Source organism: Diachasma alloeum, unplaced genomic scaffold (assembly GCF_001412515.2).
Source record: "Diachasma alloeum isolate Michigan unplaced genomic scaffold, Dall2.0 Dall_scaffold_00256, whole genome shotgun sequence".
Taxonomy (NCBI): domain Eukaryota; kingdom Metazoa; phylum Arthropoda; class Insecta; order Hymenoptera; family Braconidae; genus Diachasma; species Diachasma alloeum.
The window spans coordinates 495,282-517,642 of NW_021680401.1; the positions used below are offsets into that span (position 1 = coordinate 495,282).

General features: G+C 38.4%; 1 protein-coding gene across 2 annotated transcripts in view; it reads left to right on the top strand.

The window, feature by feature from the left end:
• Nucleotides 1–203: 203 nt before the first annotated feature.
• Nucleotides 204–22,361, top strand: part of LOC107037602 (AF4/FMR2 family member 4) — a 346,232-nt gene continuing 324,074 nt past the window's right edge. For both annotated transcript variants that reach the window (XM_015256232.1, XM_015256233.2), the window contains exon 1: nt 204–1,486. In XM_015256232.1, the coding sequence (XP_015111718.1) occupies nt 285–1,486 (1,202 nt within the window). In that variant the 5' untranslated portion in view covers nt 204–284. The remainder of the gene's footprint in view (nt 1,487–22,361) is intronic.

Below are 22,361 nucleotides of genomic sequence, written 5' to 3' on the forward strand. Positions count from 1 at the left end.
CGCAAAGAGCACTGATCTCCACGAAGCAGTAGCAATGCATCACAATTACGTCAAACAACGTAATTTTTACGTAATTCCCACTGGTACTTTTTCTAGAACTTTCCCCTCCGCGCGGATAAACATCCTTAATCGGCTCGGTCCAGCGGAACATTTCATCCGATGAAATATTAACAATTGTTCCCATTTCCAGAGGATGCCTCAGAGGCTAGTGGAGGGTCGGTGGCGTGCGCTGTGTGTTCCAGTGATGTCGGTGACGCGGCGGCTTGCACTGCTGGACCTGGACAATGGCCGGCAAGCCTGAGCAGCGAATCTCTCACCCAGCTCCCCCGAATCACGTACATCAACAGCAACAGTCACATTATCAACCGCATTATCAATCAAATAATCACAACAATCGTCGTACAAATATACAACACAACGATACTCAGAATATACACGAGAACAGTGTGCTTGTTTATGTACCAAGTGATAATTTTACATATACAACAACGGTAGATCATAATGCCGATGGTTTGTACCAGAGCAATCAATCACAACAGCAAACAAATCAGTACCCAGGAATTGTCCTGCCTCAGGTGGATAATACGGGTGCATACAAAACTAATTACAGTATTGATGGTGGATCAATTGGTAATGACCTAGAGACTGACGGTGATACGGAGAGTGATTGTTGTCTAAAAACAATTGACATTAATTGCAGTTTAACTGCTGGACAACAGTCTCAATTATCCCAGGATGATGATGAATTTGGTAACGGTTATCGTAGTAAAACGATAAATATCAATGACATTGGGGCGACTGGTTCGCCCAGTAATACGGGAAAAATAGATTTGGGAAATCTGAGTATCGCTGGTAGTCTTGGGAGCGCTAGAAGCCCAGCCCACAGTGATGCTGATAGTTTGAGTGGTACTAGTGACTCAGGTGTTGTTGCAACAGCATCGGCCACTAGATCAGCGCTCCCAAGTAGCGCTGTTGTTGATGATTCTGATGATAAAAATTATTCTTCACAGTACGAGGTACACACCAATATCTACACAAATTACGGTAGACAGTGTGTTGTTAATAATGGTGTTTATCACGGTGTAATTGACACTAATCAAGTTAATAAGCAGAGCGATGACGGAATTAAGTTGAACCGCATCAGTACGGAATTAGAACTGCAAAATCGTAATGCTATTACGAATGAGCGTGGTTGTGATTCGGTAAGATCTGACACGGGTGAATCGGCTTATAGCAGCAGTTTGAGTAGTCCTGAGTGTCAGAGTTTACAGTCGTGTGATAATAACGTAAACGTTGGTGTTTCTGTGCAGCAGGCTGCGCGTTTAGTGACACAAGTTAATGTGGGTAATAGCAACAATGTTGCGCTGACTATGAACGGTAGTGTGGTGCAGCAACAGCAGCAGCAGCAGCAGCTACAACAGGCGTCAATTGCGGCACCTCGCGGGTGGAAGAGGATATGCACCAACGGGGTCATCATATATATCAGGTTAGTCATTGATTGATTGATAGAATGATGTAGTGATGCCGCGAGACGGGAGAGAAACGAGACGAGACGAGAGACATGACGAGACGAGACGAGAAAAGCTGGTCGAGAACGAGAGAAACGGGAGGCGAGAGCCTCCCCCTCTCTGCCCCTTTGTGTATTTTTTTCTCGTGCAATTTGGATTATAGAGACGAGATAAGACGAGACGAGAGAATGGTTTCCTGACAACGAGACGAGCAGGTGCAGTTTCTCGTCTCGTCTCGCGGCATCATTGGAATGATGTAATGAGATGAAGTGATTTCACTTTTCAATTAACTTTTAATACACTAGGAAAGACGCGCGCTAGTTAGGTTACGTGGAATAATGCATTCATTCAATAATATTTTTTGTCATTCCAGCCGGAAGGCAGCGCTTCACGAACGCTACGCGATAATTGATAATGAAGGTGAATTTTAGAGTCACGTTAAAAATGGCAATAATCTTTGATAACTCGATGAAAATTGAATATAATTTCATCAAACATATCTCATTTTGAAGGTCATTTTGAAGGTCATCAAACATATCTGATTTTGAAATTATGCTTTAATATGGTATATGAATATTCTGGCTCATTTTCATTGCAAAATATACAAAAACTCAAGCAATCGTCAATTTATTAAAAAAATATGAAAATTCAATTTGTCATTGAAAACTCCCATAATCAATGAAAATTGGCCATATTTAAATGATTCGCGGGTCAATTTCAAGGTAATCTAATATATTCTCACCTGAACAGAAGATATGTTCACATATTTGAACAGAAACTGAGCAAATCTCATTAAGAGGAAAAACACGGAATTTTTCAAAACGTGACATGCTAAAATCGCTACATTAACGCTTATAATAATTGATCTAGTGGATGGAATACATAATATCGGGTATTGACTTATGATATATTCCCGCTGTTCAAGTCTAAAGCCTCGATAAATAGCAAAAACTGTCATTTTTGGCGTGTGACATGACGTAAAAAATGGAAACAATCTGCTATAACTTGATGGAAATTACATTAAATCAGAATTACCATATACCATTTTGAAGAATAGTAAATGCTCTTTGAAATGATATATAGACATCTCTGCCTAGTCCACTTAGGAGCATCGACAAATCCCGCCAAAATTAATTTCTCAAGTTGAACATGATATTGCAATTTTCGCCTTAACTCTCATAAGTCAATGAAAAATTCTCAGAATTGGACAAATCAGTTGTCATTTTAAAGCTTATTTAATGAGCTTCCAAATGCGTATATTATATCTATGGTTCATGGAAAAGGAAGAAGGACTTGAGCATAGAAACCAAAAGAACAACCTTGGTTACGGACACAAATTGTTCTATAGGGGATATCTCCCAAGGAGATGGTGAAAATTCTAGGAAGACCTTTTGAAAGGCAGTCACAAAAATTTTGCTATCTCCCTCACCATCTAAGATACTCATAAAAAATGTGTCGCTGACCCATTTCGTTTCACTCAATTACCAATCCCTTGGTCAAATCACGAGGAAGGATATTACAAGCATTCGGCGAAGCAATGCTCTCCTAAACCTTCCACAATATCAATTTCCAAAAGAACTTGACTCGAAATGTTGCACGATCTGTTAAACTTCCCAAGTTCCTTTATAGTTTGTATTGGTGGATATACATCCAAGTTTACGGCACGCCCCGATGGCTCTAAAGTTCAAGGGTGTCGGCCGACGCGGTTCGGTTACGATGAGCGTTTCGGGTCGCACCAAATTCGTACCCTAAAAGGTTTCTCCACCTCTGTATACACGGAACCGCTCAGTCGGACGGATCTTGCCCCCTCACTCCCCCTTCTTCCCACCCTTTTAGGCTTCACTATTCTCGTAATACCAACTTTGGCTTGAGTGAAACTTCCTCGGTGTTTCGGCAGAGTTGGGCGACATGGTCCGTGGTGTATTCCCATGGGATGTATTTCCCCACATTTTCATTTTTTTTTTTCAAGAAATTGACAAGTTGAATTTTGGCTGAAGCTACTCTTCCACGCCCTTATGATGACCTAAATTTGAATGCTTCGTGGACGTCATGTTACAAAAGTATTTCCCTGAATATTTTTACATTTAAGGTACTTAGAAGCTGCTGCGAGAAGAAGGGACTATTGTATGTGATGTTTGGTTGTCTTGGGGTTGAGATTTGCATACACTTCAACCCCTCGAATGAACTGCAGAGTAGAGTCTGTATTCGTCAGTTGTATCATTTGAAAAGCGGATCAGACCGTTTTAGGCTACTGTAGGGCTCGAAGGAAGAAGCCTACAGACGTTACGAGATTTACAAGGCAATTCTCCAAATGGTGGGACGGAAAATATGAAAGGAAGTACTACCTTTGTCCCCCTGGGACTGACACCATCTCAGAATGTTACACGTGTGACCTCGTAACCTCGCTTCTCGTACTCTGATTCACTCAAACATTTACCCTCAGCATTGAATTTTCAAATTTCCGATTTCTCCTTTTCCCCTCATGAAAGAGTGATGGAGCGAATGCGATTGCGTGTTATTTAGGATAAAAGGGATGACACATGAGGCAGGCATGAAGAGGTGGGTAAAAGGAAGGAGTGAAAATGGCGCTGTTTTTCTTTGATCCACAATCTCCGGGGAAAAGCGCCTGGAAGCGCGAATCCGAGGTTTTGTGTAACTCGATATCGCGAAGATCACAGTCATGGATCAACGACGCTCTGGATCTTTCCTTTGTGAAAGGAAAGGCAACGCTGGCAGCAGGGCGAGAGGGGGTACAGCTATGGGAATTTTCCCCCTTAATAAAGCGCAAAGGGCAACGGCTTGGCACATAACTGTCGTTTGTATACCCATGGGCCTTCCGGAGGCATTAGGAAGTCTGACCTGATCCCCTGGTTCTCTCTCCCACTCTCTCTCTTTCTTTTCTCTACCTAAGCCTCGTTAAAACGATCTTTTCCGCTTCAACGGGAAACGGCGGGTGGCTAGAGTCACGGTTTAAATGGCGTTTAAAGGGCTATACATGGGATAATAAAGAGAATTGCGTTTACTTTTCACAAATCTTTTTTTTTCCATCGTAAATTTCAGCTTGAAATGAGTTGAGCATTTTTTTCACGTCAATTATTATTACATTTGTTTGCTTGTTTAGGAAATGCGTAGAAGCTTAAATCTTGAGTTACTATCGGTCGATTTGGTATCACCAAGATTTTTTTTTATGAAACATACACTAGTCCAATCATTGATTTATGATGGGGTGCCGTAAATACCGACGGTAATGTACGACCGTGACCGCAGTGCCAGCTTCCTCCTCCCACCTCATTCTCTCTATTTATGTCTATCCTTTTTACTTGCTCACGGAGCATTCTTTGATTTATAGTACCTATTGACGACAATCTCTAGTGTCTCTCTTACTCCCATACGCCCTTATATCTATCTACACGTTGCGTCACCATTTTGCGCACATTGTCCTCCCTCAGGAGTTTTCTACGCAGTGTTTGTCCCCTACAAAACATGTTTTTTTCCTTCCCTTGGTCTTTTTTAGGACTCTTTTTACTTATTCTTCGGCGTACCTCTGACTTGGGGAACTCCCCTATTATTTTTATTTACCAAGGAGGGCCTTTCTTGGCACTTATGTAGTATATTTGGATCGTAAACACATCAACCGGACGTTGGCTCCAAGGCTATTTATTGGCAAAAATCCACTGCGACAAATTTCCATTCAGATGCGTAGTTTTTTAAGCATTCTAATGGCATTCAATTCCATATCGCTTTTCTCTTTTTTTTCCTCTTTCATTCCATCCGCAGATAAGTGTATGAGAGGAGGAAAAAAATAACCGACAGAGACCTCGAATGAAAAAAAAAGTTGAGAATTTGTTGGGGAGTTGTAGGCTATCAATAAAATCGAAAATTATGGCGACAAGCGTGAGTGAAATATTAGGCAATAATTCCTATATTGGTTCGCTTGATTCCTATGCGGTAGGTCGCCCGGTCCTGCAGGCAGTTATTACGTAAACACGATAATTAATTGCAAACTATTCTCTGTTAAATGATTCGTCGGGTCGTTTGGCTAAACACGCCAAATCGCTACAGCAACGTCACGAAAATCGTTACAGGTGCATCGTTGCGTGACTAGGCTGTTAATTTTCCGTGGTTGCGCAACTCTTCGTAATATACGAGATTCCCTTCTTTTTCCCTCTCCCCCTCCCCAGTTACCTTCTCATATCATCTTAATACTCAAGACTATTTGCGTGCTAGTCACCGTTCCATCAGCTCGACAGATTTTTCTCAGAATTATTCTCGATTATTTTTTTTCCCCTCATTTTTTCCTCTTGTCCTCTTCATATTGGTATCCCAGATCGTCTATTGCGCGTCAAGTCGATTGACATCAGTTTACGGCAAAGTGAGGGGCAGAATGTGTGTATTAATAATGGGCCAAACGGGGACGACGTTAAACTTCTTCACTCACACTGGTATTAAACGCCATTATGCCCTTGACCAAGATCACAAGTCGATGCGCAGAGTATTGAGGGAAAAAAAGAAGAAAAAAAAATCATCACGATATTTACATGCAAATTTATTCATTGACGGATGATAGAAGAGCGCGCTTCAAACAAGCCTGACATTGTTTGAAGCTGTCACGTGTGCTGCGGAATACCGAGTAGAGGCTTGTAGCGTCATGCGCAAGCGGCTGGCCTAGTATGCTGGTGATCCGGGTTCGATTCCCGGCAGGATCAGTGTGAATTTTTTTCTCTGAAAAATTCATTACAATCTGTCCGATGATGAGTGCTTCTGGGATTTATTCGGTCAGAGTCAAACTTGCAGCTAGTGGCGTACAAGCGGGGTACAGAATTTCCACGGAATTTCAGTTACCAACAGTTGATAAGCCTCGGGAAGGTCTGAGACTAAGTCCAATAACGTTCTAGACGGGCGAGCTCATAATTGGGCTGCGGTGATACCAGAAACAGCGGGACAATACGGATAACAATTGACCTAGGAAGCTTGAGGCTGAGGTTGTCTGATTGTACCGATGAAACGTCCCGTGACTGGCAATTTGAGTATAATCTGCAAGCCACGTTGATGGAACACGTGGAACTCAATTCAGACTAATCTGACTCTGACTGGAACCCAGAATAACTGAGGGCAAAGATTTTTTTCTCAGAAAAAAAAAATTGAAAAATATAAGATTTGGTCAGGAGAGAAACATGATGGAATGACAATTATGTTTTCTTTGTTATCGACATGGCTTCAGTAAATATTTGATTAAATCACATCTTCTGTATCACTTTCCACTGTTGACGAATTTGGACGAATTCCGTCCGTTGAAGTGATCGAAATCAATTTTTTGCATTAAAAAAATCAGAAAAAAAATTAGAATAAACGTTTCAATCTGTTGCTTCTTTATCTGCGCATATCTACAAAAGAAAACCGCAGAAAGTCGTGTTTATTCGAGCGATTTTTTACCACCTTCTGTTTCTCTTGTATCCTTAATTCTTCCTGAGAAAATTCATTGTTCGCGCAATTAACAAAAAAACATCCTTAAAATATCCATTCATTCATCGTGGAATTCTCCTCTTCAGTCACACTAAAAATCGTCGAACGTTACTTAACAATTCAAATATTCCATCCTGAGATTGCAATCTCTCTCACTGTCCCGTCAGCAGTAGCACTCGGTGCCATTGTTCGGTTCCCGAGTAATTGACTGAAACCTTCGAAACGGAAAACCTAGCGTTTGTGCTTTATCGCTGTATCTTTTAGCATCCGGTCGTTACATTTCAATTATCCGTAAATCAGAAAATATACCTCATCTGTCCGATTCCTAATTTTTTTTGTCAAGTAATTTTATACAATCGTATTAACTATGCGTAATGCGTTACATGCACGCATCTCTTTCACACTGCTGACCAATATATCAACTGCCTCCCCGTCAGTGGGCGCATGGCGATTATTTTCGGTTCGTCCTTGAGTCACTTTTTCCCGGCATTCCCTATTGAGTAATGAGCTAATTTTACGCGCTTTTAACGTTGAACGGGTCGATCCAATTATATAAACATCCCACGAACTTCCCTAACCATCAATAATTTATATTTTCACACACATAATATCCGTGAAATCCACATTAGACAAACAATTCATTAAATTTGCTGTATTATTTTCCACCCTATAAACTTCATTCCCCAAAACATTAGTCCGGATTAAATGTAAATGAGTTCCATTTACCGCACAACTTAATCCCAATATAATTCTAGTACATAGTATCATGCAAACGACTGTTTATTAAAATTAAAATTATTCATTATTATGCTCTCATTGGGATTAAATTCAACGTGTAATGCGGCATTTCCATTAACGAGTGATAATCAGTTTTGGGAAAATTCGACTATTGTTGTCGCAGCTAAATTGTTAATGATGCATCCACGGTTATTGCTCTCAAATTACATTAAATCGTCGAGTGGTGCATGCATCACTTTTCCCCGCATGATTCTATTACATGTAATGAAAAAAAAAATTGAGGCAGCTATATTTTTTTATTCACTCTTGTAATTCATTTAGCCTCTGTTGGACAGGTAAAGCATGAGCAAAGTGGAAAAATACAAAATTGCGGGCAATCGCAATCGATCACAAAATGTTTTTCCCTCTTTCTCGCTCGCATAGTTAACAGAGAAGAGGAGCACACACACGTTATTATTGCACAGTCAGCGGTGGGACTAAATTAAACGCGTAGGAGCGAAGGTAATTTGTGCTGATAACGAGCTACCCACGTAAACACGAACGAGTGAGAGAGAGAGAAGTTACGATCGCCCGCATTAAGACCGATACACACGTACCCATTTTTGCATTTGGCTTTAAAGCTCTTTTTTTTCTCCCTTTTACGATCTTCTTTATTTCATTTTATTCAATGTACCACGTATAATCGCTCCACGACGCTTCGAATCCGGTCGAAAAAACAATAACGAGCTTATTTATATATCAGTAATGCGCTTGAATGTAAGACTGATTGAGAGGTTTCATCTATCAGCAAAATGCGCAGACTCAGTGGAGATATCGAAGACCTTACATTTATTTATACATGTTGAGACGGATTTATCTGGTTTAGTCATCCGGATGGGTTATTCATGCTGTAACCATATTATTTTTTATTTAGTGGATGAAGTAGATTATTTATGACATGTCTGGATGATACATACTTGCATTAATGAGTCTTTTATCTTAAGGTATGTTGAGATGATTTAAATAACAAATACCAGGTGTATGAGATATTGCGAGTGAATGAAATCGTGATTGATGATAATTTGATATTTTCATGGAGGCTGTTTATGCTTAAACGTTGTTGGTCTCTTTTTTATCCATGGGCTGAATATTTATATTCGGATTGGAGCTTTATAAGCGTGGTCTGAACAGATTGCTCTTTTTAGTATTTCAAGAAAAATGAAAAAAAGGTGGATCAATTTTACTTTGCGATTAACTTGCTCTCAAAGAGAATTTGTCTATTTTTCTTGAATTTGAAGACATTCCGCCAAAATTTACTCTAAGCTGAGTTTGACTTTCCTCCTTTCACTACACGGAGACAAAGAGATAAGTTCATTAAGATAATTCCATTTGAATCAATCATTATTTGGTTTCTAGCTCTCAACTCAATAACGCTTTAGAATAAATGGCAATTATGTCTTTTCGAGATACATCTAGTTGGAAAAAAAAGAACTTGTATAGAATTCAAGTCAATTATATTTGCCCCAATAACAAGACTATTTTTTTTGTTTTCAACGAAAAATTTGTCTGTTTTAAGAAATCCTTCAGCTTATCTAGAAGACGAAAATTATTCTGATGACTAAATATTTTATTTCATCACTCAATACCATCCCGTTGCGCCGAGTAATTTACAATTAAAGTTAAAAAAAAATTGAACATTCGCATTTTTGCCATAAAAAGGTCAGACTTGACTGTGAGTATTGTTTCATTTCAAGGTATATCCCTAGACAACGGGTTTCTCTTACTATTGTCCCCATGTTTTTTATAGATAATGTTTATAATATTCTTCAGCTATTGAAAATAATTCTAACTAGCTGTACTACACAGTTTAGCAGATAATAAATAATGAAAAGCGGGCTTCTGGCACACGAGGCATAGGCCAAACAGGGGTTGGGGGTCTCCTCGAGCTCGATTTTTTCAACTTATGAGAAAACAGTCCTTACGATGCTCTTAAAAAACGAATCCATGGTAGGTTGATAAATTCCGAATACGTTGAATTTTTTGTAATATTTTATAGTGCATAGTTTCTGCGATATTCAACTCTAAAAAATGGAAATTTCCATGTCAAATCATTTCTTATTTGATTCAAACAATTAATTAACAAATCATTTCCTATTCGATTCCAACAGTTATTATTGCCTTCATCAACATATGAGGATAGAAAAATTGAATAACTTATGAGAATGCGATAAATTAAGGTATTTAGCATGTCTTTCGGAAATCCATAGGAACTAAATTTTGAGTGGTATTGTCTTGGAATATACCTTAATATACTAAATGTATCTCAAAAATAAATAACCCATGTTCAACCTAGAATCTTATAGAATTGGAATTGCTTCAACTGAATAATACTTGTTCCAAGATGAAAATATCTCAAAAAAATTCAATTTTTCTCTTAGTATCCGCGACTATTGAATTGGAATTATTAACTCTCATTGGAATCGCTTCCTTCCATAATTATTCTGCAATCAAATCAAGTGGAAAAACATTTGATCCCAATATTGACGTCTTTTGAACTATCGTTAGAACCAGTAAGCACAGCTCAGGTCCACTTGACTGCGCATCTCAACTATCCCATTGTTAACCCCTCCCCCCACATAATCTCCCTAATGATGTTACCCTGACCGACTAAGCAGAAACCCCTTGGCTAGGCCATTCTGTTGACAAAGCAAAAGTGGTAAACACCACTCACTCTCCGCCTAAGTCGTATTTATTAACGGATAGTGGATTAACGTCTATGCATTATCCTGTTTGACTTTGAAGGGATCAACTGGTTGGTTCTAACCATGAAAGAGAAATCCACGGGTGGTCACATTGGGGACCCACTGGGCAATATGTATTCACACGCAAAACGACAATCAGACAGTCGCTTTTCAACTCTTGAAAACTCAACTCAGAATATAATATAATGTAATATGTCAGAACATGGAGAAGTAATGCAATAAATTTCACAAATTATCGCTTTTACCACCGTCATTTTCCACTCATAACCGTTTATTATGATGCCCACATGGGTTATGATTGCCACCCGGGTCTCTACCGCAGTCAGTGTCAGCTTGAGTTGAGGTAGATAAGAATCCAGATCCCCAATTTGGTATTCGTAGCCATTTATCGTCATGAAATATTCACGGCGTAATCGTTTCCACGGTAATGTTGACTTTTTATTTACCTTTGAAAGAAGAAATAAAAGTCACAGCAAATTGACCAATTCCTACAGTCTTTTCATACTCTTTGTTGAAATCATAAATACACCCTTGGGAATTAAACGTGGGGAACGTAAGTCATATAGACATATTCGTATGCTTTGAGTTTCTCGCCTCGAGGTGGTAAGATAATCAGGTATGTGCCTTGGTACTTATGGGATAGTGAGGATAACCTTGAACACGAAGAAAACGTCCCCGTCCTTAGTCACGGTAGAAGGACACTGTGGGTTTTTCATTCTTACAAACCTTGAACAAGAACAAAACCTGTTTCTATTTAGCGACAACGTTTCACCTTCGAAGAAGCACAACTGTTCAACTTACATGAGATTGCCTTTTAATATCACTCCAACGAGTGCTTCATTGTTGGAACTGTCATGTTCATCATCAATCAACAATTCTTCAAATGAATGTCTAAAAAATGTGTGTACAACTGGTACGATTAATCACACGTCATTTGAATTTCGTTGTGGGATATTTGTGGGTCATAAAGTGTGATAAAAAATTGTGGCCACTTTGTTACGGTTTGATCTTTTTTTTCCCAACTTTATGTGGCCCCTGCGGGGACCATTTTGCGGCTCGTCGGACATCCCACCCCAAAACACAATTTTTCCTTCTACTGTTGGGGACAGAAAACTTTTTGAATCACTCCCATCCTCTCCACTGTTGTCCCTTTTATCGCCTACGTCAAAACGCGTGAAAATCAGCCCCAGGTCAGCGTTATTTAATAATCCGAAATAACGATGCGAAACTTTCCCGCCGGACAATATTCCACCCTCGTTCTTCGCAATTTTTTTCCAATGGGTATTTTATTCTGGACCCTTTTTGTCACTTTTTATCGGGTTGACTTTTTCTTTTCTTCACGTGGGTTCCACTATTAAGAAGTGTTTGAAGGAGAAGAAGTGAACGAACTTCTTTTCTGATTCGACATAACAATTGTATCGTTTTGAGAACCATTATGATGGTATTGAGAATTGGACGAAAGTCCTGCAGAATTTAATCTTAGTTGAGAAATAACTGTTCAATCCGGTCACCATCCACTGTTAGAAAATTACTCTTGAAATTTCAAGTGAAAAACAACAAAGTTACACGCAATTTCTGTATATTTCTTCATTGAGGAATTTGGTAAATTTGTGAATATTCAAGTAATTCTCGATTTTCAGGTCCATACGGCACTGAAAAACCTTGAAAATTTTGAAAATTCAGGTAACAAGTTTTCTGAATTCTCAATTTATTGAAAATTGAATTGTATGTGATATTCAATTTTCACGATAAGTTTGGGAATTCAAGATTTCATTGAAAAATCGATAATGATTCAACATGAAAAACCAAATTTTCTTGAATTTTCAGGATGAATGAGAAATTTAGTGAATACTTTTATTGACGTGGATACGTCTATGGTTTCAATATGGGGGGTCATTTTGCGAAAACGATCCTCATGTGCAGCGCCATCTATCGGAATTCTAGAAAATTCTGGACGTTTCGAGGTAATTCGAGAAGATTCTTGAAATTTCGAAAAAAATCAAGGAGTTTCTAGAAAATTCGAGGGAATTCAGGGAATTTTTAGAAAATTGGAGAGAATTCAAGGAATTTCCAGGAAATTCGAGAGAATTCAAGGAGTTGCTAGGAAATTCGAGAAAGAAGAAAAGACCATGGACGTATCCACGTACAATTACAGCTGTATCGAAGGTACAGCCGCCTGCAATTTTTGAAATTGAATTCAACCTCACAACATCGAAAATTCAGATGACGCTGTATAATAATGGTCGCGATGGTCAGAATAAGGGTTCGGAGGTTCAAAATCAGTGTCATGTGGGTTAGAATAAGGGTCACAAGGGTCAGAATAAGGATGATGGGAGTCATGTGGGTCATATGGACGATGGCGAGCGGAGCGAGCAGGGGACGTAGTCCCCTAGTGAAATAATAACAACGACATGACAGCAATCTTGTAACTTAGGGACAAAATATTTCTTGATAAACTTTACTCTATAAAACATATTTTTAACTTAAAAAGGCACCGCCTTGTATGAATAATCCACTTCATTAGCCAAATATTTCATTGCTGTTAAAAGCAGAGCAATTAGTCATGTTTGAGGCTTTCAAATTCGAACCAAACAATTATTTTTTTTTTGTAATTTTCAACTAACGATTTTCTGGTCCAAACAAGAGTTGTTTGAGAACTTATTCTTTTTTTCTTAGTACACATCGCGGCGCGTGTATAAAGAGCCGGTTTACAGGCAGGCGTGCCACAAATAACATTCCAAACTGAAGATTTCTTTTTTCCGATTGATTCAACGATATTATTCAGTAAACTAATGAATTAATCGGTGAAAGTTCTCAACTACTGTGTTACCGGTCAAAGTAACAGATACAAAAAACTCCCCTTCGTAATTGGAATCAGTTACTCGATCTCGTGAAAGGCATCAATATATAGAACTGCAAACAGCCCCCGGAAAAGGCTTTAGAAAAGGAGAAACCCATTGTTAACGTACTGGCTAATTTTTTTTTTATTCGATAGATATTGAGACGTAGATCAAATTTTTCTAATGGTTTTTTGCATTTCGAGTGGGGCGCATATAAGAAAAACATTAAAAAAGCCTTTGAAAAGGCCTTTTTCCGGATTTGTGAGGAAATGGTCTACTTTTTTCAATTTTTTATGGAATTCTTTTTTAAAGATCTCAATGAGTTTTACATTTTTTGTCTTTTGCGTTTTTTCGATTGATCACATGCTGAGCTCGTAATTTCAATTAGTTTATTAATGTTATAACAAAATGAAAGTACTAGTGGCTGTTTTTCTTACTGATCGATAGCTTTCATTATTTAAATGAAATTGTGTAAATAGTTTTCATGTTTTTGGATGACGTATTCATAAAAAAATAATAATATAGTGCGAAATCCTTCTGTGCTAACGGTGGCGCCTCAGTAGCGCTTCAGGTCACAGAGTGGGGGTAAGGTAAACCTACGTTAATGTTAGAGAGTGGTAGAAGAGGCGATTCACTTCATTGGGTCAAGGAAATTGTTCTTTGTTATTTTATGTATCAAGGTTTGTACATTTTAATAACGACTTTTTGTTGGTTTTTAAAAAAGAGGGAAAAATTACNGGATGACGTATTCATAAAAAAATAATAATATAGTGCGAAATCCTTCTGTGCTAACGGTGGCGCCTCAGTAGCGCTTCAGGTCACAGAGTGGGGGTAAGGTAAACCTACGTTAATGTTAGAGAGTGGTAGAAGAGGCGATTCACTTCATTGGGTCAAGGAAATTGTTCTTTGTTATTTTATGTATCAAGGTTTGTACATTTTAATAACGACTTTTTGTTGGTTTTTAAAAAAGAGGGAAAAATTACCTTAATTAATAAATTATTCCAAAACGTTGGTAAACTGTCTACTTATATTTTTTATGTAACAATTTTCATCAATAACATTGGTATCATAGTTCATTTACATGGAAAATTTTACAATCTGTTTCCAAATAGAATTTATTATTATATTCACATTTTCTTTAATATTCTAGGGGACTAAATAATAACTGCTCCAAAAAACATTCCTATTTAATTGAGTTGTGAGAAATAAATAGAATTAACCGTATACGTTCAATGAATATGCTCGCCACTCTTTTAGATTAATGTGAGTTTGCCTAATGCCTTTGTTTCTGCAAATATATTTGACATTTATCTCACATATTTTCCCCGGATATATATTTTGTCCATAAGGAAAGTAAAATTCTCAATATATCGAAAATGATCGATGGAAAGCCTTTTAAAAACCAACGAACAGTCGTTATTAAAATGTACAAACCTTGATACATAATATAACAAAAAAAAATTTCCTTGACCCAATGACGTGCATTGCCTCTTCCACCACTCTCTAACATTAAGGTAGGTTTACCTTACCCCCACTCTGCGATCTGAAGCGCTACTGACGCGCCACAGTTATCACAGAAGGATTTTGCACTATATTATTATTTTTTTATGAATACGTCATCTAAAAACATGAAAACTATTTACAAAATTTCATTTAAATAATTAAAGCTATCGATCAGTAAGAAAAACAGCCATTAGTACTTTCATTTTTTTATAACATTAATAAACTAATTGAAATTACGAGCTCAGGATGTGATTAATCGAAAGAACGCCAAAGACAAAAAATGTAAAAATCATTGAGATCTTTAAAAAAGCATTTCATAAAAAATTGAAAAAAGTAGACCATTTCCTCGCGAATCGGGAAAAAGACCTTTTCAAAGGCCTTTTTAGTGTTTTTCTTGTATGCGCTCCTCTCGAAATGGAAAAAACCATTAGAAAAATTTGTTCTACGTATCAATATCTATCGAATAAAAAAAAATTAGCCACTAGTACGTCAACAATCACTTAGTGAATGCAAATGGGGGCTGTTTGCAGCTCTAATATCTCCACGTACTGGACGGAGTAGCCACTGACTATCTTGTGACATAAATTAACAAAAGGATGAAAAAATGAAAAAAACAGGGGGTTAAAAAAGACTTGAGAGACAAACGATGGAAAGTGTGATAGGTGAAAGTCCTCTCGCTATTGGATCAAATGCTTCTGAGAAATATTACTCCCATGCTGGGTGAAAGCCATTATGGTAATCAACGTGTTCTTTACAATTTTCCAACAATACCGTTTGTACTGCACTTGAAATGTAAATCGATTAATTGATTTAATACTGATGAAAGAGTTCTTTGTAATGGCTCTCGTGATACATCTAAATTTGAATTACAATCCACGTCATTTGTAGGTGTATAAGCACGCCACGGGTACTGGAAACTCTTGGGGCGCTGACATTAAAATGGAACAGGTGCTAATGCTTCAATATTTATTAGTGGAATAAAAAAAAATTATTTAAAGAAATCAACTTCTGTATTGGATATTATCTATAGAGTCAAATTACGTACGAAAAAGTGACACACGTGATTTCTCATCAGCAATAAACACGGTGGGGACTCCTGAGCGATGATATACGAGGCCTCTACCTCCTTCCAATCCAAGAATAATTTATGCGGTTAACCGGATGGCAGTGTTTTCGCAAGAACGATTAAAATTCACTTTCAATAAGGCGAGGTTTTTTCAAAGATATTCTTTTTACAGTCATTTCTGCGCCCTAATTAACTCATCCTGGGTATGGAAATTCTTGAGGTAGAAAAAGCAAAAGTTGATGGTTATTGGAATAAAAAAAATTTGTGATTGATGTGGAATAAATTATTCAAATATCTAAGTGATATCTTATTTTAATATTCGGTTTTTTTTATCAAGCCTTTGAGGCTGGATAGAAAATGTAGAAATTTATTCATAGACAAACTTTTTGTTGTTTGAAGTAGTGACGAACCACGCATTCCGCCTATTGAAAAATCGTGTCATCTTTTTAGCTGATGAATTTTATGAATAAAGTCTCGAAAAAAAATCTTTAAAGAATTATCACGAATAAACGATCTTTCGAATAAAAACAGTATAATTTGTTCTCCTATTTTCTAGCTACAAATTAGATTTTTATTTATGACGTTACAGAAAAATTATTCAAATTTCTAAGTGATATCTTATTTTAATATACGTTTTTTCATCAAGTCTTTAAATCTCGATGGAAAATGTAGAAATTTATTCGTAGATATATTTTTTGTTGTTTGAAGCACTGATGAACCATACATTCCGCCCATTGAAGAATCATATCATCGTTTTAGTTGACGAATTTTATTAGTAAAGTCTCGAAAAAAAATTTTCAAACAATTATCAGGAATAAACGAACTATCGAAGAAAAACAGTATAATTTACCCTCCTATTTTCTAGCTACAAATTATACTTTTATTTATGGCATTACAGAAAAATTTAAATAATCAGATTCCTCGCAAAATCAATGACAAATTCCATTCGAATTGCCGACAAAATTCCGTAAGTCGAGAGTTGAGATTCCCCCGATATTTCTCTCGTCGTTTGGCACACACAAGGAGTGCTTGAGTGGTAAAAAGACGGAGATAGGAACGCGATTTCTGGTGGCTGTGGGTGAATATTTCGAACGATGCTGGCGGCAGGAAAAGGGCCGATGTGGCTGAGGTTGGTGGGGTGGGGGAGCCGGGGATTCGCTTCGGTCGTAGACGCGACGAGTGAGCGCGTGCAAAGTGGGCATGGGGAACTAGTTGTATTCCAAGAGGGACGAGATCCCAAGCTTTTCGTTTCCCGTACACTCGTTGGAATGGGACAGAGGCACTCGTGTCGGCACTTTTTTTTTTATCCCATTCCTTCTGTGGACGAAAGAGTGGCCACCTAGAGCCACTCTTATTCACGCGCGTCTCGAGTATTCTGTTTATGCCAATTTTTTCCCTTTTTTTATTTTCTAGTTTTGATGTTTGCGCCCCCTCTCGTTATTAATCATGAAAACACGAGGTGTCTTGGCCTCTCAGTGTGCCTTCGGCTACACGTGGACACAATAAACTGTCTCACGAAGTTTCCCCAGCCGTGACGCAAGGTCAGAGCCTGATGGAAAAAAAACATTCTGACGAATTGGTGACAATAAAAACTGACGAGAATAAAACAAGTCGAGAATTAGCCCTCAGAGGCGAAAATAGTCGATAAAAAGACGATGTGTGAAGCGGGAGGAAAATCTGCCTTTCCGTCCGCTGTGGCGAAAAAATATTTTTGGATGAATTGCTCTATACCAGGATGTATTGAATCGATCGATACAAAATTTTATACACAAGAGTGACTCAATAATACTAATTAGTAGCCAGAATCTCAGATGTTTATTCCACGTTTTACGCCTATTATGGAACGCCACACTCAACAACTCTCAATTGAAAAAATTAGAAAAACGCGAATATTTCGATAACTTTGTATGAACAGGTATTCATATTTTAAAAACAAATACAATTAATCAGATCAGTAGTTGGAAGATATTGCATAAAACAGTTTTTCACAAAAAGTTCAATATCTTCAAAACCACTTATCCGATTTCGCCCACCCATAATCCCATCCTGTAATATCATAAGAGCTACAATCTCACTAAATTTCAACATTCTATCTATATTTTTTCGGGAGTTATCGTGCATAGAACGATTTTCTCATTAAAACGAAAAATGCAGATTATTACCAAACTGTCCCTAGTTACATAGCAATATTGTGATTTGATTTGATAGATACTATCACGAGGAATATTTTAACGTCGGAAAAATTCAATTCACTTACGTTGTTTTCGAGATATTGAGGAAAAAAGATTTTTGATAAATAGTGGTATCTCGGAAACTACTTGATCGATTGAGCTAAAATTGCGCCCAGAAGTGCTCCAAAGTAATACCAATTATGTGACGAAATTTCAGATTTTTAGCTTCAACTTTAGTCCTTTTTCTGTGAAGATTTATAATAATTTTCCGAAAAATTCGCACATATATCCAGATATACACTCACATTTTCTAAAAACATCATATCTTCAAAATTACAAGATCGTCGACATCAACGATTATAAAGCTTCCATTCAGAAGGAAAAAAACTGATTTTTAAGTTGTTAAATTCCAGAATTCCATAATACAAAATTCCCTCCCCTCATAAATTAATGTCTGACTCGAATGAAAAAACAAGCAGAGGAATTTTTCCCGGTAGAACCTTTTTCCAGTTGAAATTGTCACAAAGGAATTTTTGTCGACTTTCGTTTTGACGAGTTTGCAATCAATCGTAATTACCCCAGTGGACGGCTATGCGTGCGCAGTCGCATTCACGCGAGACGCATTTAATCTTTCTTTTTTTCCTGCAAAAACCTTTCGGTTTTTTTTCCTCTTCGCTGTCTCCTCTGCTCACGCACACAGTCGCATAGGTGTACTCCGCGCGACGAGTGTTATTATCGCAAAACCAGTCCTTTCGCGTTGCCATCGGTCGACGTGTCAGGTTGCCCGTCGAAACTGTCCAGATCCAATTAAAATCCTTGCTATAGCACTCGCAATTTTTTTACCGATGCTTTTTTTTCACATTTTTATTTCACATAGTTGGCCATTTTTTTGCCCCCATCAGGTACACCAGGGGACGTGCTACTCGTGCTCTTGATCGATTCATAATTGCATGGTAATTATACCAGCAGTGGTGATCGTGATGGCTGCAATGACAGTTTCCAATTGAGTAGAAAAATCCCAAACACCACTATTGAATTAAAATAAAATCATTCCCCTCAAAATTCACATCCACATCCGGACTAAATATTTCAATACCACAACTGAACGTTCTATAAGCTAATTAAATTTTCAAATTAATTGAAAATTCCCTGAATAATTCCTCGTAAACCGCTCCATTCACTCATCACCTCGAAATTTAATCAATAAACATCAGCGAAAACCATTAATAAAAAATTCTCAACAATGCCCAGACCAACAGATGAAAGCCCTCATCAAATTGATTTTTAATTAATCCAGAGAGCCATCATAGTCCTGATCAATTTGTGATTATCCACAAGTACGATTCAATCCAACCGTCGGATCGAGGCAGAATTTCGAGTACTCTAATTAACGCTTGGGTTAGCCTGATGACGCTCGTTTGGCCTTGCATTCAGTAGCAACGCCGATAATATTATCGTCCTCCCGAAACGCGCGAGGGGGTCGAGGGGGGGTTGTTCACCAAATAGAAGTGTATACGGAAAGCCGATTTAATCCAAGCGCGACAGTGTTTTAGTGAGGAAGGAAAAGGGAGAGAAGGAGGGGAGGGGGAGAGGGTGGTAAAAGGGGTGGATAGAATGGTTAGAGATAGAGGACAACGTTGACTGGAGCTCTCATTGATGGCGCGAAATCGAGGTTTCCTGCTCTTCTCCCCATTTCAGCATTGTCGACTCCACACACAGTGTTACCTCGTTCTCTCTCTCTCCCTCTCGCCCTCCCCACACTCATTTTATCTATCTGTATCGACGATGTTTTGTGTTGCCGGTAAATTGGCAAGTGCGCCTCTCGTAATCAATAGACGAATGTGGCGGAGAAACGAACGTACAACAGAGTTAGACTTTTAAAAAGGTAGGGGGGGGGGAGTGGGGGAGGATCATGTGAGCGGAAAAAAAGAGAGAGAAAGAAGTTCAGAACGCAAAAAGGGTATAACACACATCCCCCTTTTCAATTCCTCCCTCTCCACAGCCCCCTCTTCTTTTTTGCCTCTTGCACAATTGGAATGGAGGTACAAACGATGCAACTCGTGAGAGAGCGCACGATAACGACGCCCTGGCGAGTGAATAGCCCTGTGAGGTTGGTGGTCATTTTTTTTCGGAAAAAAAATGTTTTTTTCCTTCTTTTCATTTCCATTGCCCGGGAATTTTCAACGATTCGAGAGCGAGCAATGAAGAGCAATAGACGTGGAGAGTGTGTGGATAAAGTGCTGGGAGGTGGGGGAGGGAGAAGAGGGAATGGAGAGATTGGGGAGTTTTATTTTTTATTTTTTTTCCCAGAGAATATAGATTTGATCATCGGAAGATGCACGGGAATATCGTTTCCGGTGGTATTTCAATGTCTATAAATTCTCTCTCTATCGATCTTTGTTCGCACTGATGCACCAGGGATTTTATTTATCCAATAAAAGTTGCATTCGAGGAAATGTAGTATTTTTACGTGGTATTTTGGGATGATGTTTGGGGAAATGAAATTGAGAAGTTACTCTGGATTATTGGGGTTATTTGTTTGATGTTTCATGATTGATTAGGAGGCTATTAGTGGGTGGACGGAAGTGCTTATGTTTTTTTATTTTGTGCAGAATGTATTTGTAAATTGCTCGCCGTTGACGTTCATTTTCTTTTTGTACATCTGTTCAACTCTGCTTCTATTCTTGTCTCTTCGACTATTCACCTATCCTCCTACGCGTGACGCGTCACTTGAATGATTCTTTGTCGGAACAAAGAGAAAGAGAGTTTTTTCTACGAGGGAAGAGGGATCCGTGTGGACAAGGCAGTAAATCATCCCCAGACCCTCTGACACGCCACTTTAGCCATTTTTTTTTCTCTCTTTCCTCGCAATTTTTCCCCCCTCCCGTTTTCTACCTCGTGTTTTCACGTCCCTCAGTCAATATGAACTTTTTGTGTTCAAGTGAGTGGGAAAATTTCTTTTTTGCGTGTGGAAAGGGAGTAAAATATGTTTGCATTTTTTATTTGATGATTTGCTTCGAGGAAAAAGGTGAGGACAAAAAGTTCCTCTCATTGAGATTTGAATAAATTGGATGTTGTGTTTCTATGCTGTCGGTATTCTTGAGAGATTGCTGTGTCATTTTTGTTTCCTCACAAATGGCTCAACAACGGATTCGAGGCTCGTCAATTAGAGAAACTTGGGAAGTTGAGTTTTTGTGGCTTTCTGGTTCATTAAAGATAAATGAATGGAACGAAGAGTAATTAGAATTTTTATCTCTTTGCACTGACAAAAATACGAATAATCTATAATTATTGCTTCCAAAGAGAAGCATTGTAGTCTTTCGAATCTAAGTTTCGGATTTTTTGTGTTACTAGGGGGCTACGACCCTTATTTTGACCCTTGTGACCCTTAATGTGACCTCTTATTTTGACCCTTCGTTTCTGACTCTTGGTTTTTGACCCTTCATTTCTGACCCTTAATTTTGGAATCTCAATTTCGAGTACCAAATTTTCATGACGCTGAAGTTGGCAGCCGACTTGGCAGCGAAAGTTCAGGGCCGTAGCAAGGATCTGTGGGGCCCCATACCTTAATACGCAAACTGAAAATTGTTCCTATTTAAGTTCTAAATTCCGAAATGATTTGGAACAGCCTCCCCATTCTCCACAATATGATCAACCCCCTTTGTTCAGGCCAAGGGGGTGGTAGGGAGATGAAAATCTCAATTTTTGTCTTTTTTTTGTGAAGAAAAAATTTCTGCACCATAAATAGCCAGAACCACCAGCACATTGTTATAAAAAAAGATTAAACGAAACACCCTCGACCCCCAGGAAAATGATCAAGTCTTTCAGATTGGTCCAAGGGGGTGCTAGGGGGTGGAGAAATGAAATCTTCGCGTTTTTCAGGGGGAAAAAAATTCTCCGACTCATAATAAAAAAAACCACAAACAAATGTTAATGGAAAAATACTCAGTGCAACTCCCCCTACCCCCAGAAAAATCATCAAGTCTTTCAGAGTGGACCAAGAGGGTGCTAGGGGGTGAAAAAATTAAATTTTCGCGTTTTTCGGGCGAAAAAAAAATCTCCGACTAATAATACGCAAAACCACCAATAAATATTGATGAAAAAATACTCAGCGCAACTCCCTCAACCCTCAGCAAAATTATCAAGTCTCTCAGACTGGTCCAAGGGGGTGCTAGGGGGTGGAAAAATGAAATTTTCGCGTTTTTCAGGGGGGAAAAAAATCTCCAACTAATAATAAGCAAAACCACCAACAACTGTTGATGGAAAAATACTCAGTGCAACTCCCCCTACCCCCAGAAAAATCATCAAGTCTCTCAGACTGGTCCAAGGGG